The sequence below is a fragment of the Heloderma suspectum genome, chromosome 6 (assembly GCF_057233095.1).
Source record: "Heloderma suspectum isolate Gila_16-S chromosome 6, 16-S_ref, whole genome shotgun sequence".
In the NCBI taxonomy this organism is placed as follows: Eukaryota; Metazoa; Chordata; class Lepidosauria; order Squamata; family Helodermatidae; genus Heloderma; species Heloderma suspectum.
Genome location: NC_139463.1, coordinates 104,770,069 through 104,792,277, shown reverse-complemented (window position 1 = coordinate 104,792,277; position 22,209 = coordinate 104,770,069). Strand labels below are relative to the sequence as shown.

At 46.2% G+C, this 22,209-nt stretch overlaps 1 protein-coding gene across 2 annotated transcripts in view; it reads left to right on the top strand.

Moving 5' to 3' along the window:
• The first annotated feature begins 5,415 nt into the window (after window positions 1-5,415).
• The window catches only part of LOC146342252 (interferon-induced very large GTPase 1-like), a 50,161-nt gene continuing 33,367 nt past the window's right edge, over window positions 5,416-22,209 (top strand). The window contains exons 1-8 of one of the 2 annotated variants that reach the window (XM_084805995.1): window positions 5,416-5,790; window positions 7,546-7,794; window positions 8,791-9,039; window positions 9,848-10,096; window positions 10,644-10,892; window positions 12,540-12,581; window positions 17,879-18,124; window positions 19,686-19,928. In XM_084805995.1, the coding sequence (XP_084662121.1) occupies window positions 5,514-5,790; window positions 7,546-7,794; window positions 8,791-9,039; window positions 9,848-10,096; window positions 10,644-10,892; window positions 12,540-12,581; window positions 17,879-18,124; window positions 19,686-19,928 (1,804 nt within the window). In that variant the 5' untranslated portion in view covers window positions 5,416-5,513. Of the gene's footprint in view, window positions 5,791-7,545; window positions 7,795-8,790; window positions 9,040-9,847; window positions 10,097-10,643; window positions 10,893-12,539; window positions 12,582-17,260; window positions 17,349-17,878; window positions 18,125-19,685; window positions 19,929-22,209 lie in introns of those variants that run through there. The other variant, XM_084805996.1, reaches the window with a different exon arrangement.

Genomic DNA, 22,209 nt, shown 5'->3' with positions numbered 1-22,209 from the left:
GCCTCCGTGGCCTCTGGCTGTCCCCTCTCTGAAAAGATCCCTCTGCTGGCCCTGACAGGAGCAGCTCCTCCCAGCACTGGCTGAGCTGGGCGCCAGCTTTGCGCACCTCTTCCTGTCCCCATCAGGGGCAGCGAGAGATGGAAGGAGGACTTGGCCAGTGCTGGGAGGAGAGGATGCTCTTCCCAGCACAGGTCAAGTCCCTGGTTTTGTGTGGAATCCCCATGAGGGTGGCACACGCCACGGGAGGCCAAGTGGCCGGGACTGGAAAGAGTCCTTCCGAGCGCCAGCCGAGCCCCCCGCCAATCTCCCATCTGAGACTGAGGATAACAGCAGGGATTCCGGGGGCGGGGGTGTGTGCAGGCCAAGCCCTGTCCTCTGGAGGAATGCAAGGAGGCTCTGTGGGCTGGACTGGGGAGCCCAGTGGACCAGGCTAGGTCCACAGGTCAAGGGTTCTGCACCCCTACAGGAGGGGGACAGAAATATGATACTTGGGGGTCTATAAAATCTTGTGGCTTCAAAGGGTGTATGGGATGTTGCTTGGACAACAGCCTCATGAGAGAAGAATTTCATTGCCTAGGTGCCATGGAAGGAACATCTTTGAATAAAGGAAGCATAAGTTTCTACACCATGGGAATAGATGCTTCTCAGATACCTTCCCTTAAAAACTGTTTCCAGATACTTTTTAAAACCCACCTTCTCTCTACATCTCTGTGACTCATATGCTGCAAAACCCTTAAGTCTATTATAAGTGCAGAGTTCTGCAATCCTGAAACAAACACACACACACACCCCCACACACACCCCGTGGATAAATACACGATATCTTGTCCCAGTGACTCATCACAAAGAGGAAGTTGGGTAGGGCTGCCATGAACTTTAACTGTTTTCTCATGGGAGGCCTATTTCCACATTTGGGTATTTCAGTGATGGGAGTTTACTGGAAGTGTGCATCTGTTTCAGGGTTCACTTCTGCCTGCCTTGCGGTACTACTGTGCCTCTCCTGTTGCAGATTCTGGGTGGGGTGGAGTGGGGTGGGGGTGAGATAACTTCCCTTTGACCCACATTCTCTGGGATCGGGGCATTGGTGCATCCAGATTATTTGGACCAGATCAAATCCTCTGGAAGTGTGAAGAACACTTTTCTTTATGTGTTCAGGTCACCCAAAATCTTTGTTACAATGTTGAGTATCTGGGAAAAAGAGGCTTCCTCCAGCTCTCTCCTTTCCCTACCCCTGCTGCCATGATTTGGCTGAAATAAGCCCTAATTAGAAAGATGTTTTCCCTGCACCTTATATCTATCAATGACTTCATTTAAGAGGCAGGACATTTTTCTTTTCAGAAATGTTGTTTATTAAAAATGTGTTTACTGGAACTCCAGTGATCTCATACCGATGTACACTTCTCACATGCCCAAAGTCTGCTTTCTTAATTTCACTTTTCCCAGTTTGAAGCGCTCCAGAAAAAATAGGAATCATAATTTGGAGAAATGTGGGCCTTGGATTGCAGCAGTTTTTAAAAAAGAAAGCGTTGCCAAAATGATTTTGTTGCAAATCACCAGCCAGTTTTGGAGAACTAATCTTGAGACCTTGGTGGCCCAGCTTTCCCTCAGCTTGAATGGGACTCTCAGTGGTTTATCCCCCAAACCCTTCTTGCCTGTCTCCTTAATAGTACACTTCAAGCCCCAGGCCATGCAGTCGGGGAGTGAAACGGGGTCACTCAAAGACAAGGCAGGGCTTCTGTGTAAGGCAGGGGGGGGGGAATCCCCAGGGATGTAGAATATTATTGTTGTGGGATGTAGAATGATGCGGGTGTGCGGGGAGGCGTTGGACAACAGAGAGTTACGGGAGCCAGAATGACACCACATTGTCCTTAATAATGGCAAAGTCTCCAGGCACACTTTCTATCAGGAATGGCCTAGGGGAGATAGGAGATGGCTTACCCTGATTCTTCTCCTCCAGCCAGAGGGAGGGGGCAAGCTTCATCTGGGTGGCAACAATAGAATTGTGTTGAAAGACAGACCTGCCATTTTTAGTGGATCAAAGAAAGGCTTCTGGGAAGTGCCTTTTGCTTGAGGGACTCTGGAGATCTGATGTGAGGATCTGGCTTTCTGTTGGAATGTTAAAGTGTACCTCCAACTATGTTCAAGCTTTATATTTGTAAATAAAGAAATATTACAAAATCCTTTTAAGTCTTCAATGAGTTGCTTCCAAAGGAAACCAAACTTGGGTTTGTCCCTGGCCTGGAAGGTCTTACTGGAGAAGTGCAGAGAGCAGAACAACATTCCTTTAAAATGTTGAAGAATAAAAAAGGATCTGCCTTGAAAGTTCTCCCTTTTGAAGAGATCATCAGACACTGTTAGAAGGCCTGAGAGTGATGAAAGTGGGTGTTGGTGGTGTTGGTGGTGAAGTTGGCAGTTGGAAGACAGTGACAGTTGACCTCAGAAACTGCGCTAAAGTGTTCTGTGGTGTTGTAGATTTTGTGACAGACCAAACCTCAGACCAGTTTCTGAGGAGGGGGGATGTAGCGGTGAAATGATATGGCAGGCAGTACTCCAGAGGGAAGCATGAAAAATCATATAAATGGAGAAAAAGGGGAGTGAGAAAATTTACAAAAGACATTTCTGATGAAAATATGTTTAAGGAAAGAAGAAAGGGAGTAGAATAAGGCACAGACAGAACTGTAATGATATCAATATAGAGGTTTTTTACAGGGTATAAATATATCCTTTTTAAAAAAAAGGTGGGAAATTTTATTATCAGTCCAGTGTAGCGTAAGTGAAATTGTTTTCATGATCAAAATATTGCGGAATCTGAGAGCAAAGGAAGGGGAAGACAACACATTATTTACTTCAAGTTAATACACCAGGCCTTAATAACAGCCCAATAGATTGCTTATAACCAGGAAGCAGAATTATAAATGAAGTGGGGAAATGCCAAAAGCAAAGAAGAAAGGACATCCATGACATGCACGTGTGCAGATATTAACAGTAGAAGACGGGAAGCACCATAAAACAAATGGGATGTATTAAGGAAAAACTAAACATTAAACAAACAAATAAGGAAAAGAGAAGAACAAAGAAAAAAGAACAGATGTGTATCCATTCAGGTGAAAGAAACAAGAATGTAGAAAACAGCATTGTGATAGTAGTAAGGGAAAGAAAAACCTTCAATCACATTTCAAGTTAAGACACCAGACTTTAATATTAGTCCAAAGCAGAGTGACATAAAGATGTGTGGAAAATATAAAACTAAAGGTGGGAGGGGAACATTTCTTTTTAAAAAGTGAAGGGAAAAAAAATCAAAACTGGTATCATACAGACCGTAAAAACAGATAGGAACTTTGTATAGTCAACTGAGGGGGTTAAAATTGCTTATCTAGAAATCAGAATTATGAATCACAGCTCGGAATTAAGATTGCCGGGAGAAGGGGATGGCAGAGGATGAGATGGCTAGATAGCATCACCGATGCAATGAATATGGACTTGAGCTGAGCACACTCTGGGAGAGAGCGAAGGACAGAAAGGCCTGGCGTGCTGTGGTCCATGGGGTCATGAAGAGTCGGACACGACTGAACGACTGAACAACAACAACAACAACAACAGAAATTAGAATTATAAAAAGGCAGGAAAATGCCAGAAACAAATGAGAGGACATCGATGACATGGATGTGTACATATATTACCAAACAGAATACAGGAAAGAGGGTAAAAGGAAATGGGTTTATTACAGAAACAAAAAATAATGAAATAAAAATGCAAAGGGCTATTTTTTCATTGAGCCGAAATAAGAAGCAAAGCAAGTGTAGAAAACAATGGTGTGTTGGAATGTATTGATAATGTTCTTGGAGCACGTTTGTAGAAGCTAAAAAACAAACCCAGAACTCCAGTGTACTGAAGAAGGCTCTGTCAAGTGTTTGGAGGTTTGGATGTGACATCCTGTCTGCCTATTTTCAGAGCAGGGAAAGCTGCTATGGAGCCTTTATGGAATTTCCTTGAAATGAAACCCCAAAGAAATGCAAATCAAGGCCTTGGCCAATATTCAAATTAGGCTACAGTCCTGGTCCCCTTGGACACATTAGGGCTTACTTCTGAGTAAACATGCATAGGATTGTTGTTGTTGTTGTTGTTCAGTCGTTCAGTCGTGTCCGACTCTTCGTGACCCCATGGACCATAGCACGCCAGGCCTTCCTGTCCTGCGCTCTCTCCCGGAGCGTGCTCAAGTTCATATTCATTGCATCCGTGATGCTATCTAGCCATCTCATCCTCTGCCGTCCCCTTCTCCTTTTGCCTTCAGTCTTTCCCAGCATCAGGGTCTTTTCCAGGGAGTTTTCTCTTCGCATTAGGTGGCCAAAATATTGGAGCTTCACCTTCATTATCTGTCCTTCCAATGAGCACTCAGGGTTGATTTCCTTTAGGATGGACTGATTTAACCTCCTTGCAGTCCAGGGGACTCGTAGGAGTCTTCTCCAGCACCACAGTTCGAAAGCATCAATTCTTCAGCGCTCAGCCTTCCTTATAGTCCAGCTCTCACAGCCATACATTACTACTGGGAAAACCATAGCTTTGATTAGACGGACCTTTGTCGGCAAGGTGATGTCTCTGCTTCTTACTATGCTGTCTAGGTTGGCCATAGCTTTCCTCCCAAGGAGCAAGCGTCTTTTAATTTCATGGCTACAGTCACCGTCTGTGGTGATCTTGGAGCCCAAGAAAGTAAAATCTGTCACTGCTTCCATTTCTTCCCCTTCTATATGCCAGGAAGTGATGGGGCCAGATGCCATGATCTTCGTTTTTTTAATGTTGAGTTTCAAACCAGCTTTTGCACTCTCCTCTTTCACCCTCAACAAGAGGCTCTTTAGATCCTCTTCGCTTTCTGCCATTAGGGTGGTATCGTCTGCATATCGGAGGTTATTGATAATTCTCCCAGCAATCTTAATTCCGACCTCTGATTCATCCAACCCGGCATTTCTCATGATGTACTCTGCATATAAGTTAAATAAGCAGGGTGACAATATGCAGCCTTGTCGTACTCCTTTCCCAATTTTGAACCACTCGGTTGTTCCATGTCTGGTTCTTACTGTTGCTTCTTGACCCTCGTACAGGTTTCTCAGGAGACAGGTAAGGTGGTCTGGTACTCCCATCTCTTTCAGAATTTGCCACAGTTTGTTGTGATCCACACAATCAAAGGCTTTAGCGTAGTCAATGAAGCAGAAATAGACGTTTTTCTGGAATTCTCTTGCTTTCTCCATGATGCAGCGAATGTTGGCGATTTGATCTCTAGTTCCTCTGCCTCTTCTAAACCCAGCTTGTACTTCCGGTAGTTCTCGGTTCGCATACTGCTGTACAATACGTCAAACATGCTATTGCTAAACAAACATTCTTGGGATCTGCCCTAAACAAAGAAGTGAGGAAATGCTGAAATCAGAGAGCAGTCTGAGGAGAAGTACAGTTTTCTTTTGCCTGTCAGCATGCAGGACAGGAATTTCTTAACTGTGTGCTGCTAATTTGTAAAGTAAGAAATGGAAGCACCTGACAAAGTTGGTCTGCTAAAAACCTTGGAAAAGCTGAATGTAGGTGAGCTCAGGGCAGTCAAGGATCAACTGAGTGTAATCCAACTGAAGGAGAGCTACAAACACATCCCATTGGAGAGGCTGAGAAATGCAGATCACAAGGAACTTGCTGGCCTTCTCGTGGATTATTATGGGGTGGACTATGGCATGGAGGTTACAATGGAAGGGCTCCAGACTATCCAGTGGCAAGGAGTAGCAAAGAGACTTATGGATTCTCAGGGAGTTGGTAAGGAATGATTGAAACTAAACTTCCAGTGTTGCCTGTAAATAAATGAGATGCCCTTTCATATTCAGACCTGGTTCACCCGACTTGACAACCCATGGTGGGTTGTCACCTTTGTTTGTTTCAGGGTGGCTTGTTGTGAAGTCCAAACCCAGTATGGTTTCCTCAGTGTGGTTTTTTAACACACACAAGCCACCCTAAGAGCCCATGGCTTATTTTGGGGTTGTTCAAGGTGGCTTGTTTTCAGAGTGTCTTGTTGTGATGTGCGAACCCGACAGAGTGGCTTATGCACAGTTCGTTGGAAAGGGCTACAAAGTCACCTGGCTCCTCATGATGTCCTGAGTGCTGCCTCCTGCCTCCATTCTCCCTCCTCCCTCACCATCTGCCCCTCCTCCAATACATCAATAAGAAATGACACTTCTCAATTTACTCCTCCACTTTGACACCTCCCTAGACAGAGGCACCTTCTCCCCCTGTACTTCTGGGGAGAGTTGCACAAATATAACATTGTGATTTTTTCACCTTTGGGGAGATATGTGCAAATTTAATGTCACTTTTAAAAAAAACTTCTGGGAACATTTGCGCAAATTTGCTAAAGCACAGTAGTTACTGCAAATTTGCTAAAGCAGAGTTCTTACTGCAAAGTTGTGCAAATCTCCACCAAAAAATTAAGTTAAATTTGCAAATCTCCCCAAAGGTGACCCCCCCATTCCACTAATGAGCGCATTCACGCTCATTAGTGGAGTAGCAGCGTAAGCTGCTGAGGTTGTGCCACAAAGGCTCATGGGATATGTGCTGGGAGCGGGTGGGAGGACTACGTGGAAAACAAGCCACAGCAAGCCACAGGGTGCCTCCTCATCTGTCAGGAGTAACGTTGGTTAGCAATCAAAAAAACCAAGGCACTGTAGCTTATTTTCAGTGTGGCTTATTGCACTGGGCAAACCTGCCCTCAGTGTGTCACTTCTGCTGTTTCCCCTGTTGCGATTCTGTATGTAGCAATGTTCTCAGGAATTGGTTCCTAAAATGTCCCTCTTTTCCCCAACTTCTGAGTTGTTTTCCTGCATTGTTTACTTTGCAAAGTATTCCTTATCTGCAGTTACTTAATAGTTCTGCCTAAATTATGTTATATGATCTAGCTTTCCCTTTCTCCTACTCATTGCTTGTAGCATATTAGAGGATGCTGTGGGTTAAATCTGTAGGGGCATTCATGCATGGATGCGTGATGGGTTCTGTTTTAAGGAAGAAAGATAGATTTGGGGAAGTGGGACACGAGGCAAAGTTCTGTCCTCAGTGCAAAATGAGAGAATGGGGATAGGAATGTGCCTAGATCCCCTTGTACTGCCATGGCAGTCATTATATAATATGAAATTATTATACAGCAGCAACTTTCCTGAAGTTTAGCAAGTCTGGGTGTGGGCGCTGTCTAGATGGAACACCACCCGGGAACACTGCCTTGAGTGACCTGGAAAAAAGCAGGGTAGAAATGTAATCAAACAATGGGCCAGTTCGGATGACACGGCAGCCTATTGTGGGCTAATTTACCTGCAAGGGTCTGCAGTGTGTGCTGTCCGCCATTATGAATATGGCTTGTTGTGTCATCTGCACCCGGGTGGCAGGGGTTATTTGAGGGTTAAACAACTCATGCATAAATAAGTCTTGCCAGGAAGATCTGATGAAGGAGATGTTAATGAAAGTGTTCATTTCCCATTCCTGACAGAGGAAGAAGATGATGAGTAATTCTAACCTCTTGCTTTACAGAGACACACTTTGTGGAGCAAAACCAGGATGAGCTGATAGGACATGCCTCTCAAGTCCCTGAAGTCTTGAACAGGCTGGTTGGTGTTGCACTGAATCCTGAGCAATATGAAGATATAATATCTGAGCCCACAGATGTTTTGAGAATGTGGAAGCTATATGAGTTGGTTCCAAGCTGGAACAAGAAATGCAAAGACCATCTATACCGGGTGCTACAGGAAACAAATGGACTCCTAATTGCAGAACTGGAGGGTAAATCAATATGCTGATTGGAAATAAGATCTCAAAAACTCATGGATTAAAATAATGGCTTCCTGCTTATCTCACCCATCTGTCTACCCCAATCATTTGACATTCTTGGTTTTGGGCTATCCAGCCCTAATGCAGAGAGCTTGTGTCCTGAGAACTACCACATGTGCTCAGCTAGCAGCATGCAGCCACCTGGCATTTGTACATATTACAGTTGCTGTGAGGAAGAATGCCAATTGGGAGGGAAAGACCTGTGATTCCTGTAACCTTCCTTATGTGCTTATGTTCCTTGTACACACTCTCCAGAATTATAGAACTGTACCACAGGGAAGTGGTTCTTGCATTGTTCTGTGTGTGTGTGTATGTGGCTGGGTTCACCCAACATGCTAACCCACACTCAGTGGTTGAGTGTGGGTTGTTGTTGAACTATGGGTTATCGTGTTGTCTGACCACAATGCATTTTCCACAGGGTGGTATGTTAACCATACAGTGTGGCTTATTTTTCTTGAACAAGCCCCTTGAGAACCCATGATTTGTTTTTAGGTTGTTCAAGATGGTTAACAAGCCACACTCTGTGTGTGTGTGTGTGTGTGAGTGCATGCGCGTGCGCGCGCATGAGAGCTACAGAGAGAGAGGTGGTTTACAGGAGCAGGCCCTATTTAAAGAAAAATTGTGACTGCTTTAAATGTAGTAAATAATCATAACAAAATAACCACCACGCAGGAAAATTGGTAATTTTTAACCAGCCTCTCAATTGTTAGCCTAATCATTGTGAGCATTTGCATTACAATCTGCCCTTGTAAGAAATGGAAGAGAGTTCCTCCTTCTGTGAAAGGTTTCTCACTCATTGACAATGGCCCCTAGCTAATCAACCTGGATTCTCCAGGCAAAAGCAGTTAACTGACCTCACGCTATATGTTGCACAGGTATATTCTGGCCTTTGCACAAAAGGAATATACACACAAATCTAGAAGTATTCTATTATTTCTCATTTTTCAGGGAGACATTTTGTTGAGAGACATGCATCAGAGCTGATAGGACGAGTCTCTGGGATGGACATTATCCTGCAGCAACTCCTGCATTGCACTTTAGATCCTGAGCAATATGAGGCCATCATGACTGAGAACACAGACCGGCAGAAAATGGAGAAGCTGTATGAGCTAATACCAACCTGGAATAGACAGCGCAAGAATCGGCTCTACGAGGCCCTGAAGTCGACAAACAGAAATCTTATATTAGAGCTCGAGGGTAAAGAAATGGAAGGCCATGCAAGGTTTATGGCGTGTCGCCTTGGATGCAAGGATTATGTCAGGACAGGGAAAGTTTGGGGGCAGGCCTTTCTCATAGCATCACCTTTCAGAGTGGATGTTTGCAAATGAACAGATTTCTCCCCACTGGCCTCCACTTCAGACAGAGGTGTCAGACTGGCTCCTGCCAAGTTAGGATGGGGCAAAGCCCTGAGAATGAGGCAAGCTATGAGCAGGGGATGAGGTTATGGTGAGCCAGGTCTGTGGCAAGGAACTTTATGAAGCGGAATTCCCTTGTTGCTCAGACCAGAAAGCAAGCCTGACCGGGAGCTTTGATTGTGTTCAAGCCTTGTGACATGAATCACTGTTAAAGCATGTTGCTGTTCAAGCATCTTCTTCGCTGGCCAGCCGATTTCCTCCTTTGGCTAGAGTTTTGGTGATGGGTATCTCTCAGGACCACTGTGGGCTTTAGTCCTGACAAGAGTAGGTTTTAGTGGCATTCAGTCTGGCCCTTAGTGTGAAAATGGTCTCTTACTCTCCCTTTATGGAGGGACCATAGCCCAGTGGTAGACTATGCAGCAGGTCCCAGGTTATCTCCAGGTAGGGCTAGGAAAGAATCCTGCCAGAAACCCTGGAGAGATACTGCCAGTCAGTGTTAACAATATTGAGCTAGAGGGACCAAGAATCTGACTCGGTATAAGGCTGCTCCCTATGTTTCTTTCCCACATGTGTGCATAACACATCCTGAATGTCCCTGAGCGCTACATTCTGCACATTAGCAACCACATCCCTAATTTCTTTCTCATCAGAGGGACATCTTGTTGAGAAGCACAAAGAAGAGTTAATTCGCCGAGTCTCTGGGGCTCGGCATATCCTGAATGCGCTGAAGGACACTGTGCTGGATCCTTATGAGTATGAGAGAACCATGGCTGCAGGCACAGACAGGCAGAAAATGAGGTTGCTGTATGAGCTGGTGCCAAGCTGGGGCAAGAAGCGCAAGGACAGGCTGTACCAGGCACTTATGGAAACCAATGCACACCTCCTCAAAGAAATCGAAGGTAAATCAGTGCTAACAGAATACCTATCCACTGTAGCTCTAGAGATTGATCGTACCCTGGGTTTGTCCCCAAAGAGAAGGTGCTTCACTCCTTTTAACATCTGGGCCTTTCTCCATTCCCATGGTTTGGGGATTGGACAAAAGCTTTTCAGCAGCCTCTGCAGTGCTCAGAAATGTACCCAGTACATACGTGGAAACATTTTAAAAAAACCCACTTTTGAAAAGTAACGTTTGCTCTTTGCATACATTGGAAAGGAGACGATGTAGTTTTGAAAAGGAGTGAGGCAGAAGGACTCACAAGGGGCTTCTAAAGAAGAACAACAGATCTAGGCCTTATAGATTCCCAACTAAAGAAGGGGAATGGTTGCTCAACTCAAAGGTAGACAGCAATGAGTATCTCTCCTTAAGAGTCGTGGATTGGGGTTAAGACTGAGACAAGCTCCTATATAGAGATTTCCACAATTCTTAGTTTGTAGTTCTGGTTCAGTGATATGTATCCACATCTCATGGGAACATCTAACAGCAACTTTTAAAAACATTCTTCCTAGGAGGACATTTTGTGGAACGGCACCAGCAGGAGCTGATCCAGCAAGTCTCTGGGATGGACATTATATTGTTTCGTCTACTTGGCTTTGCCCTGAAGTATGATGCGTATCTCAGCATTATGGCTGAAGAGACAGATGTGAGGAAGATGAAGAAGCTATTTGAGGTGGTGCCAGGCTGGGATGGAACAATGAAAGACCAGCTCTACCGGGAACTTATTCAAACAAATGGGCCTCTTGTTATAGCCCTTGAAGGTAAATGAACAGTGTAGGAAAATACACAAATTCTTGCACCTCTGTATAGATACCATTGGCATTTACCATGGTGTTACTTGGTTAAGCCAGTTGTGAGGGTAGTTACAGCTGATAATACCTTTCCCTACTCACCTGCTCTTGATGTGTGATCAAATCCTCCTTACTATTTTCAGGATGATGACCAAGCTGCCCTGGAGTGAGAGACAGCTCCCCTCAGGGTACTCTGATCATCTGTAAGGGTCAGGGGAACACTATTCAATTATGAGGAGAGTTTTACCACACACCAGGTGTAGATGTGTGGCAAAATGATCGTCTAGGATCTCTGCAGGCCTGCATGCTCACCTCCTCATCCCCGCCTGTCTGGCCAAGCTCCTCTCCATGGGTCAGGAAGTTGTTCTTGTTCTTCTCCCTGTCAGGGTTGCCTGGATTCTTAATGAAGGTTCTTAGCGAGCCTTACTCAGCAGTACCAACAAATGTTCAGAGCAGGTACAACTTTGTGCGACTTACATTAAAGATTATTTTACCTCTTTGGATCCATCCTAAGTTGGTCGCACACAGGTCCCATTAAAATCAGTGTGGAAAGGCAGTCATGATGACAAACTTATAAGTCCCATGGATTTCAGTTGAGTGGGAACTAACTGCTACTAATTTAAATTGGATCCAATCCACTATCTTCAGATTTGTTCCAGATATAGACAAGTTTTTTAAAAATGGCTTGCGGTCTGGGTCTTTCTGCATGACCAAGAAAAATGCCGTCCTATTGCACTTGCCTTAGCATTATACGATCAAATCTTATTTTAAAAGGCAGTGATGGTATTCCTAATTTTCACATGATGGAGTGATGGGGGTGCGTGGATATTCTCGCTGTAGAGCTGTTGTGTTCATTATGTTTTTAAAAACAGGGGGAGATGTGTACTTCATTAGTGCTTGGGGAGCGGGGGGCAGGTACACAGCTTGGAAATAGTTAACAAACTCCAGAAATACATTTAAAGGAAAGTTTGCAAGTGGAAGAGCATTGCTCCAGGGAGAAAGGGAAGTCTTTCTGGTGGCCACCCGTTTTCTGCTTTTAATGGTGGTACAGTTCAATCTCAAAATAATTTTAGATTAAGTTTTAAAAGTTTAGAGGACGGTGAAAGCACTGGCAGGGGTTGTACAAGTTGTCATTAGTGGCTGCACAAGCACTATGCAATGGGCGCTAAAGATACTGCAGAAACCACATTTCACACTGCATTACAAAATTGCAGTGAAGCATTAGCTGGGGTGGGAGTGGTGGAAATCATATTTTTCCAGAAACTAAAGATGCAGTTTGAACCCTGGAAAATGCGATCACTTTCTTTTGTTGCTGTCTTGTGGTGGGGTGGGGGGTGGGGATAACTTTCTGTATAATACATGAACAACAATGGCTCTGTTATTTTTGAGGTGTGAGTGTGCTAATGAAGTGAACATTAAGCAGATGTTGGATTTCAGGCCTCCTTGCAGCTGGATGAACCTGCTGCTACTAGGTAGAGATAGGGCAGATTCAAGGATATATCCTATGAAGAACTGAAGTGTGAGCAAAGTCCTGTGTTCCATTTTGATATCCAGCTTGGTGGATATCATCTTTCTTCATTTTGTAATGCAAGATACCCTTCATTCTGTCTCCCACAGGTGCAACTGAACCAGGAAAACCTGTGGCCTTTCCTTGTGATGGTGAGTGATAGATAAATTGTCCCTTGAACTGAGCTAAACAACTGAGTGTTTTGGTCAACAGAATACCATAGCTTCTGAGGTGTTAGGTCTGCTTCACACATAATAATTTCTTGCAAGGAAAATACTTGGGAAACTGCATGAGACCCAATGTCTTATGATTATAGATGTGTGTATTATGCTGCATTTTGTTATGAGTCTGAACCCTACTTCTGAGTAGGACTTGGCCAAACCTTGTTTTCTCTTTAGCAATTCCCTGAGCTCAACTTTCCCAATCTGTAACTGGGTTACAAGGGACTCCTGAAAGCTAATTCAGACAAGCCCCAAACCCATAATGTACAATGGTCACACAATGAGAATCTATATGTGAGTATTATATTGTTTCCTATGTTGAAGTGCTTTTCAAACAGAGGTGGCCGTGTCCTGTTTCAAGGTGTGGTAGTTGCTCAAGTGGCAGGTTTGGGGTGCCATTTAGGGTAGGGCAAGATCCACCAGGAACCAGTCTTATAAAAATCCTGTTGAAATTAATGGGAGCTGAGCAAGGGCATATTTGGACCTGCTTCCTTGTAGGAAATATATAATGTGGGGAGAGATTCTTGTCCTCCTTATTATTTATTAAATTATTTATTTATAAATTAAATTTCTAAATTGCCCATCTAGCCGGTCACCCGGCCACTCTGAGCGATGTACAGCAGTACAAACAGTCTAAAACAGTAAAATTAAACATTAAAACATCATATTTCTAAAAATACCCTAACCCACCCCAAATGCCTGCCTGAACAATCAAGTTTTCAATGCATGGCAGAAGCTCATTAAAGAGGGGGCATGGCGGAGTTCCCTAGGGAGGGAGCTCCACAGAGTGGGGGCCACCACAGAAAAGGCCCTCTCCCTCGTCCCCACCAGTCTAGCTGTCCTGGCTGATGGGACAGAGAGAATGCCATCCGAGGCTGATCTTGTTGAGCGGCCTGTCTGGTGTTGCTGGAGGCGTTCCTTGAGATAGGCTGGGCCAGAACCGTATAGGGTTTTAAAGGTCAAAACCAACATCCTGAATTTGGCCCAGAAAACCAAATTTGGTAGCCAATGCAACTCCTTCAGCACCGGAGTGATGTGATCACTCTGGTGGCTGCCTTTAATCAGGTGAGCCACCGCGTTCTGCACCAGCTGCAGCTTCCGAGCCGTCTTCAAGGGTAACCACATGCAGAGCACATTACAGTATTCTAGATGAGAGGAGACCCGGGCACGTACTACTGATGGGAGCAGATGGTCAGGAAGGTAAGGCTGCAGCTGCCGTATCAGATGGAGTTGGTACAGCGCTGTCTTGCTCACAGCTGACATCTGAGCCTCCATGGACAGCTGGGAGTCTAAAATGACCCCCAGGCTGTGGACCTGATCTTTCAAGGGTAGCCGTACCCCATTCAACACCAGGTCAACATCCCCCAACCTCCTTGTGTCTCCCACCAAAAGTACCTCGGTCTTGTCAGGGTTCAGCTTCAGCTCATTCCTCCCCATCCAGCCACTTGCCATCTCCAGACATTTGGACAGGGATTCTATGGCCAACCTTGGTGGAGATTTGAACGAGAGGTAGAGCTGTGTGTCATCTGCATATTGATGACACCGCACCCCAAACCTCCTGATGATAGCCCCCAGCAGCTTCACATAGATTTTAAATAGCATCAGGGAGAGGATGGACCCTGTGGCACCCCACAAGTGAGTGGCCACGGGTCTGAAATCTTCTCTCCCAGTGCTACCTTCTGGTACCTGCTGGAGAGGAATGACTGGAACCATCATAATACGGTGTCTCCAATGCTCAACCCCTCCAGGTGGTCCAGGAGGATACCGTGGTCAACAGTATCAAAAGCCTCTGAGAGGTCGAGGACAAGGAAGGAGCATTCACCCCTATCCAAAGCCCTCCTCATGTCATCCACCAAGGCAACCAAGGCCATTTCTGTCCCATGCCCAGGCCTGAAGCCCAATTGAAATGGATCTAGAGAATCGGCTTCTTCCAAGTGTGCCTTCAACTGCATTGCCTCCACCCGCTCAATTATCTTGCCCCAAAATGGCAGATTCAAGACTGGGTGAAAATTGTTCAAGACTTGAGGATCCAAGGAGGGCTTCTTTAAGAGTGGTCTTATCACTGCTTCCCTGAGGGCTGATGGCATCACTCCCTCCTCCAGGGAGGCGTTCACCACCTCCTTGATCCCCTCACCCAATCTCTTTCTGCAGCTCATAATGAGCCAAGATGGGCAAGGATCAAGTAAGCAAGTGGTTACTTGATCCTTGCCCATGGAAGCACCTTGTCCACTTCATCAGAAAGAAGAAGCTGAAACTGACCCCACAAGCCTGTGATTTGCCACAGGCCGCCTCTCGCTCGCTAACTGTATCCACGGCACACAGAATAACACTCCTGATCCAATCAATTTTATCTGCAAAGTGCCTTGCCAAAACCTCACAGGAGACCTTAGAATGCTCCAGCAGTTCTGGAGCCACTGGACCAAGCAGGCTCTGGACCACTTGGAACAGCCTCCTGGGACGGCACTCTGTGGACGCGATAGAGGCAGCATAATATTCCTTTTTTGCTGCCTTCATCGTGATTAGGGATGTACGAAAGTCACTTACCGTTTCGCGGATCTGCTTCGCAGTGGAGGGGGAGGTGCTCTGTCCCTCCCCCCGGAATCCTCAATGGGCGGGGGAGGCGCTCCGTCCCTCCACCCGGAGTCCTGCCCGGCTGGCTCCGCTCTGCAGGGATTCCGCGGAGCCACCAGCTGGCTCCGCCCACAGCTGGACATCCGGCTGCTGGGCAGCAGGGACGCAAATGGCGGCAGCTGTAGCCGCCGCCGTTTGCGTCCCTGTACTTAACCGTGATAGGCTACTTAAATATTTACGTAGCCTATCACGGCAAAGTAAAAAAAAAAGTGTATGCAAATGGCGGTGGCTATGGCGGCCGCCATTTGCATTTGCTATTTTTCGCCGTTCTAGCCTACGTAAATATTTACGTAGTGAACAGTGAATAGTAAATAGTGAACGCAAATGGCGGCCGCTGTAGCCACCGCCATTTGCATACGCTGCGCCCAGCTGCGGCCGGCCAGGAGACCAGCCGCCCCCGCCCCCCGCCGCCCTGCCGCCCCCCCACTGCCGCTGCTGCCCCCGCTGCCGCCGTGCCGCCACCACTGTTGCACCGCCGTGCCACCCCCGCCGCCGCCCCTGCCAGTTATCTCCTCCCGTTGCCCAAGAAGGCAGGGATCACATGACTTGCGATCTCAAAGGAATACTGTGTCCTCAAGCTCTGCCTCCAGTTTCCTTCCCTGCCATCACCCGAAACAGGCCTTTGGTGTCTGGGCCTCATCCTTCTAGAACCTACTCCATATTATTGCTCCTTATTTTTACTGTTCTTCCACAGTGTTTTCTTCCTTTGATAATCTTCCTTTAAAAAAGTTTCTTTAAAAATGTGACATCTTTTCTTTCCTCATCTTTGCTCTCCTACCTTACGGGCCCAGTAGGAATGGATTCTCCATTGTTCATTCAATATAAGAAGAAAAAGCGCCCAGTTCTTGCCATCCCCATCTCACCAAAAGCCTTAATATCAAGCTTGTGCATTCAGGGGAAGCATGCAAAGTCAATGCCTCCATTTGATCTGGCAGAGAGGTTTCTATCTATCTATCTATCTATCTATCATCTATCTATCTATCTATCTATCTATCTATCTATCTATCTATCTATTTCTACACTGCCCATTAGCCAAAGCTCTCTTGTCCTTGCCTCCAATGAGTGGGTCGGGCTCACTCAGCAGCAGTGAGTCACCAGTGGCCGCAGAGCTTGACCGTCATGGTAGCTCCCCAGGGTGCATTTCAGAAGGCACCTATGTTTGGCATGTCAGCTGTTCCCTCCAGGACAGAGAAGGTTTGCTATTCCGTGCAGAGGTGGCCATTTGGGGGGATCGTTGTGAGGCAGCCAGGGCAATGGGCAGTTGAAAGTTGCGTGCCAAAAAGACATGTCCTTTACTGTTTTGTTCCGAAGTGGCCATGTTTTTTGCAACTCTACTGCTTCTCCACCATTTTGTCTGTACTGGAAATTTAAAAGCTCCAGGAACTTTTAATTAATGAATGAGACTTTCAAATGCTTCACTTTGGCTCAACTGTGCTCTCGATTAGCAGAAAGGGTACTGTGGAATTTGGTATCTTCAGACATTGTATCAGTTGGTCTATTTTAGGGATGTACGAAAGTCACTTACCTGTGACGAAATTTTATTCGTGGTGGGGAGGAGGCGCTCCGTCCCTCCCCCCCCGAAATTCTGGCCGGGGGGGAGGCGCCCGGTCCCTCCTCCCCGAAATTCTGGCCGGGGGTGAGGCGCCCTGTCCCTCCCGCCACGATTCCCGGCCGGCCGGGAACGCAAATGGCGGCTGCCGTAGCCGCCACCGTTTGCGTCCCTGCAGTCAGCCGTGATAGGCTATGTAAATGTTTACATAGACTACACGTGCCAAAATAAGGAATGCAAATGGTGGCGCCCATGGGTGCCGCCATTTGCATACGCGTGGTGTTTTTTTTTTTCACTCAGCCGTGATAGGCTACGTAAACATTTACGTAGCCTATCACGGTATTTTTTAAAAATCTAGCCGTGATAGGCTATGTAAATCTTTACATAGCCTATCATGTTTTGTTTTGTTTTTTTTAACTGGAAATGGCAGCAGTGGCAGCCGGTCGGAAGACCGGCCGCCGGAGCCACCGCCGCACCGCCGCCAGAGCCGCCGCCGCCGCCAGGGACATTCGCACAAGGTAAGTCCCGCCCCGGGGGGGGGCGGGGGGGCAGACTGTTTCACCACCAATTTCGGGGGGCCGAATGCGCTGGCATTCAGCCTCCCCGAGATTTGCGGCAAAATTCTCTGACATCCCTAGTCTATTTTGACTTTAGTCCAGGGTGTTAACCTCTTTCAGCCCAAGGGATGAATTCCATTTCGGAGAAGCTCTCAGGAGCCGCATATCAGTGGTAGGTGGGGCTGAACTGAAGGCACAACAGGAGAGGGCCAGAATTCCCCCAAGGCTGGCATATTTTAGCTTATAGCTCCTACTGCCAATAATTAGATTTTAGGACAAGCATTTCAGCATTTCAGAATGGGATTAAAACTGCACAAAACCAGGAAACTGCGAAATGGTTGATAGTTGGGGAAGGGGTCATCTGAGGAAGCCTGGATGGCTGGATTGGGACCGCAGAAGAATTTGGCCCCCAAGCCTGAAGTTCTGTACCCCTGCATTATAGGCTTTAACGTCCATGAACTAGTGTCTATTTTTCTACCATCTCTTCTTAGAGGAACATTTTATTGAGAAGCACCAGGAGGAACTGATTCAACGTGTCATTGGGGTGGATATTCTTTTAGTTACCCTGCGGTGGAATAAAATAATAACACGTGAACAAACGTCTGAGGTGAAAGGTCCTGACCAACAGCGGATGCGGAAACTGTATGAACTGGTGCCAAGCTGGAGAACAGGAGACAAAGATCAGATGAAACGGATCTTAATGAAAACAAACAGGCGGCTTATTGCACAGCTTGCAGGTAAATATATCGAGGTGGGCCATTAATGTGGTGCTACAATCCAAGGTAGCTGCATCCTCAGCTTACGCAGTAGGGAAAATAAGCACCAGACATGGTAATCACCCATCATCTGTCACTGTGGGATCAGGGCACTCAATTTCAAGTGCCCTTACAACACTGGCTGTCATACAAAGAAGACATGGGAGGTGTTGCTGCACCCATTTATGGGATAGTGGTCACACATGCCTGCCTCTTTTGAACCCCAAAGGAGGGCAGGCAGGCATCCTCTCTTAGATGTGTGTTTGAACCAAGATAAAAGCAAGGCAAGAAAAATTTGTAACTAACTATTTGGTGCCTTTTCATGACACACCCAGAATAATCTGCTCAAGGCAGCTGCCTCACTCTGCCTAATGGTCAGTTTTGCACCATGCACAGCTGAAGCTGTGAGGAATAAGGAGGGACTGATATGAAATCTGTTCTGGAGCTCTCCATCACCCCTCCTATTTTTGTTGCACAGCAGGTTTCACCCAGCATTTGGCTCAAAGTTGTGGCTGGCCGTTACCAGGGAGCAGTGCCTTCATAACACTCAGATGTTCCTGACTGCCAAGAACATTCCTTGAAATTAATTTTTACCACATATTTCTGATCTCTTGGATTTCCCCTTAATCATGCCTTAATGGCTGCTACATCCAACTGTGGTACTTACTAAAATGACAGTGGGAAAACCTCCAGGGACCACAGGTTTATCTGAGGGCCACGTTAAACCTGACATTAATTTTGTGTATGTTTTTCCTCCTTTAAATAGCTGCCTCAGGAGGCCCTGATTTTTGCCGGGTCTGTGTTATGTGTGGAGGTGGGGTATTTTTTAGCCTTTTCTTTATAGTTCTGACACCCCCACCCCCACCCAAGCTGCTGTTAGCCCCAGGAGGGAAGCCTCCATTGACACTAAAGGAAGCTTCTTTTTTACTGAGGCCACAGTGAGAAGGAAATGGTTCATGCCCTCTCCCCATACACCACCGTCCCAAAGAAATCCCCCCCACCGCGCAGCTATTGAAATGCAGTGTGTGTGTGTGTGCGCGCACGCGCATATTTAGCCTGGCCCCTACCGTGCCAAAGTCTGCAGAGCAGTTTCTAGCCCTCCATAGAAAAAGGACCCCCTGTAAAATTCCAGTTCTTCCCAAAGCTCCCCTGTCCCGGTTTTGCAGGTAAGCTGGTATGGCAAAGTGATTTAAGAGCATGAGGTATGGTCTGACTGGCCAAAATCTTTCAGCCTCAGCTAAAGATCTTTTATGTGGCTTAAATAATACTAACTTATCCTGTAAACTGTTAAGTAAGGGTATGTGAAGCAGCTGCAGCAACTAGGGATCATGCTATATAAATTGATATGATTATTATTATACAAAGACCCATAGTTTCTCATAGAATATTGCTTCTTTTCATTTTGAATAGAAAATTGGGCAGCTCCCTGTGTCACGTATTTCTCGGAATTCTCTCCCTGATTGTCTCACCCCACCCCACCCCCTTCACGTGAGCATACAAAACCTGTGATCAGATCACACTTTTCACATCTTTCTCTTCCCAGGAGGGCATTTTGTAGACAGACATCGGGAGGAATTGATTGCACGGGTTAAGGAGTTCCCACTGAAGAGGCTTCGTGGTCTTACCCTGAATGAGGAGCAATACAAGACTCTCACTAACTGCGCAACAGAAAAGACAAAAATGGAAGCTCTGTTCCAGTTAGAGCAGGACTGGGACAGGCAGCAGAAAGACCAGCTGTATCGAGTGCTGGTAGAAACCAACAGACACACCATTGAAATACTTGAGGGTAAATTCAGAAGCAAACTTCCCCGTTAAGGAATTTTACTGCAGCTTATCACAAACTACCCTGATTTGCACATAATGGCAATTCATGGGTTATTTACTCCACGAATTGCTGAAATCTAGTGGGAGTGAGTGAACATGAATTGCTGAAATCTAGAGGGAGTGAGCTCGCTCACGCTGCCCTAGCGTGCTTGTTGCTTCCACTTTCAGTCAACAATCTATGATTGCCCCATTTGTAGGTTGCTATCGTGATATCTGAACCTGGACACTAGGTGTTAAGCAACAACAAACCATGGGTTAACTCTGGGTTGTTTAACCCCTAAATAACCCAGAGTGTCCAGGTTCAGATATCACAGTAGCAGCCTACAATCATAGGTTGCTAATTGAAAGCAGAAGTGATGAGCGCACTGGAGATAGTGTACTTGCTTGCTCCTGCTTGTGCCTGACAACCCATGGGTAAAACAACCTGGGGGTTGTTGTGACATGAAAACTGGTCCACTCTTTTGAATTGAACACACAAAACTACCTTATGCTGAATCAGACAACTGGTTCCTCCAGTTCAGTATTATGTATTCTGACAATATGACTGGCAGTAGTTTTCTGCTGAATTTCAGGCAGAGAGGGTCTTTGCTAGGGATGTACGAAAGTCACCTACCTTTTCGCAGATGTGATTTGCGGTGGGTCCCTCCCCCCGGAATCCTCAATGGGCGGGGAGGGGATCCGGTCCTCCCCCCGGAATCCTGCCTGGCTGGCTCTGTGGAGCAGCCGGCCAGGGCCGTCCGCAGCTGGAGTTCCGGCCGCGGACGGGCTGCTGCGGACGCAAATGACGGTCGCCATAGCGGCCGCCATTTGCGTCCAGCCAGGCTGCCATGATAGGCTATGTAAGTATTTACGTAGCCTATCACGGCAGGCCAAAAAACCCCCCCAGCATACGCAAATGGTGGCAGCTACAGCGGCCGCCATTTGCGTTTCCTGTTTTTCGCCGTTTTATCCTACGTAAATATTTATGTAGGCTATTACGGTGAAAAAAAAGGGGAACACAAATAGCGCAGTGGGCGCCATTTGCGTTCCTTTTTTTTCGCTGTAATAGCTTACGTAAATATTTACGTAGGCTAAAACGGTGGGGGGGGGAAAGGAACGCAAATGGCGCCCACTACGCTATTTGCATTCCCCTTTTTTTTCACTGTAATAGCCTATGTAAATATTTACGTAGGATAAAACGGCGAAAAATAGGGAACGCAAATGGTGGCCGCCGTAGCCGCTGCCATTTGTGTGCGCTGTTTGTTTGTGGTTTTTTTGCTTGCTGTGATAGGCTACATAAATACTTATGTAGCCTATCACAGCAAACAGCAGGTGCAAATGGCGGTCGCGGCAGCCGGTCGAAAGACCAGCTGGAGCCGCTGCTGGAGCCGCCGCCGGCAGAACATCTGCCCAAGGTAAGCTTCGTCCCGGGGGGGATCCGCGGGGGGTGGGAGGCCATTCTGCCACGGGTTTCGGGGGGCCGAATGCCAGTGCATTCGGCCTCACTGAAATCCATGGCGGAATTCTCCGCCATCCCTAGTCTTTGCTAGCTCTGCTACTTGAGAACCATTTAGTTGGAAATGTCAGGTATTGAACCTGGGACATTTGGCATGGAAAGCTCACGCTCTGCCACTAAACTACAGCATTGGTTATTAGGTGGTATAGAAATCTAATAAATAAACAAACGAACAAAGGCCCTATCCCAGTTATATAATGTCCCCATCGCTCTATTAGATGGATACAAAAGATGTTTTATTGGTATTGGAAATGGGAGAACCGTTTTGCTACTTTTGAAGCACATCCTGTCTTTTTGCACCATCAGTTATTGTTCAGCAAATGCACATTTATTTTTCATCTTTTGAGAGTAGAGTAGGTTTTGCCTTTCTGTGGGGATATCACTGTCCCTGCTTTCAAACTAGGGTATTTTTTACCTGGGAAAATGCCATTTTTACTCCAGAGAACACATTCATTGCTGCCGTGATTTCTCTGTAGAACATTTATTTATTAATTTAATATAATTTTTTATAGTGCCCAATAGCCAAAGATCTCTGATTGGTTCTCAAAAATTAAAACCATAAAGTACAACATAAAACATTATAAAATATGAAAGCTTGAAACTACAATATAAAAGTACAACCAGAATGAAACCTAGCACAATGCAGAAATTTAAAATACAGATTTAAAACAGCAGAGCTAAAAGACTAGAGTGCTAAAATGCTGGGAAAATAAAAAGGTCCACCTGGCGCCGAAAGGAGTACAACATA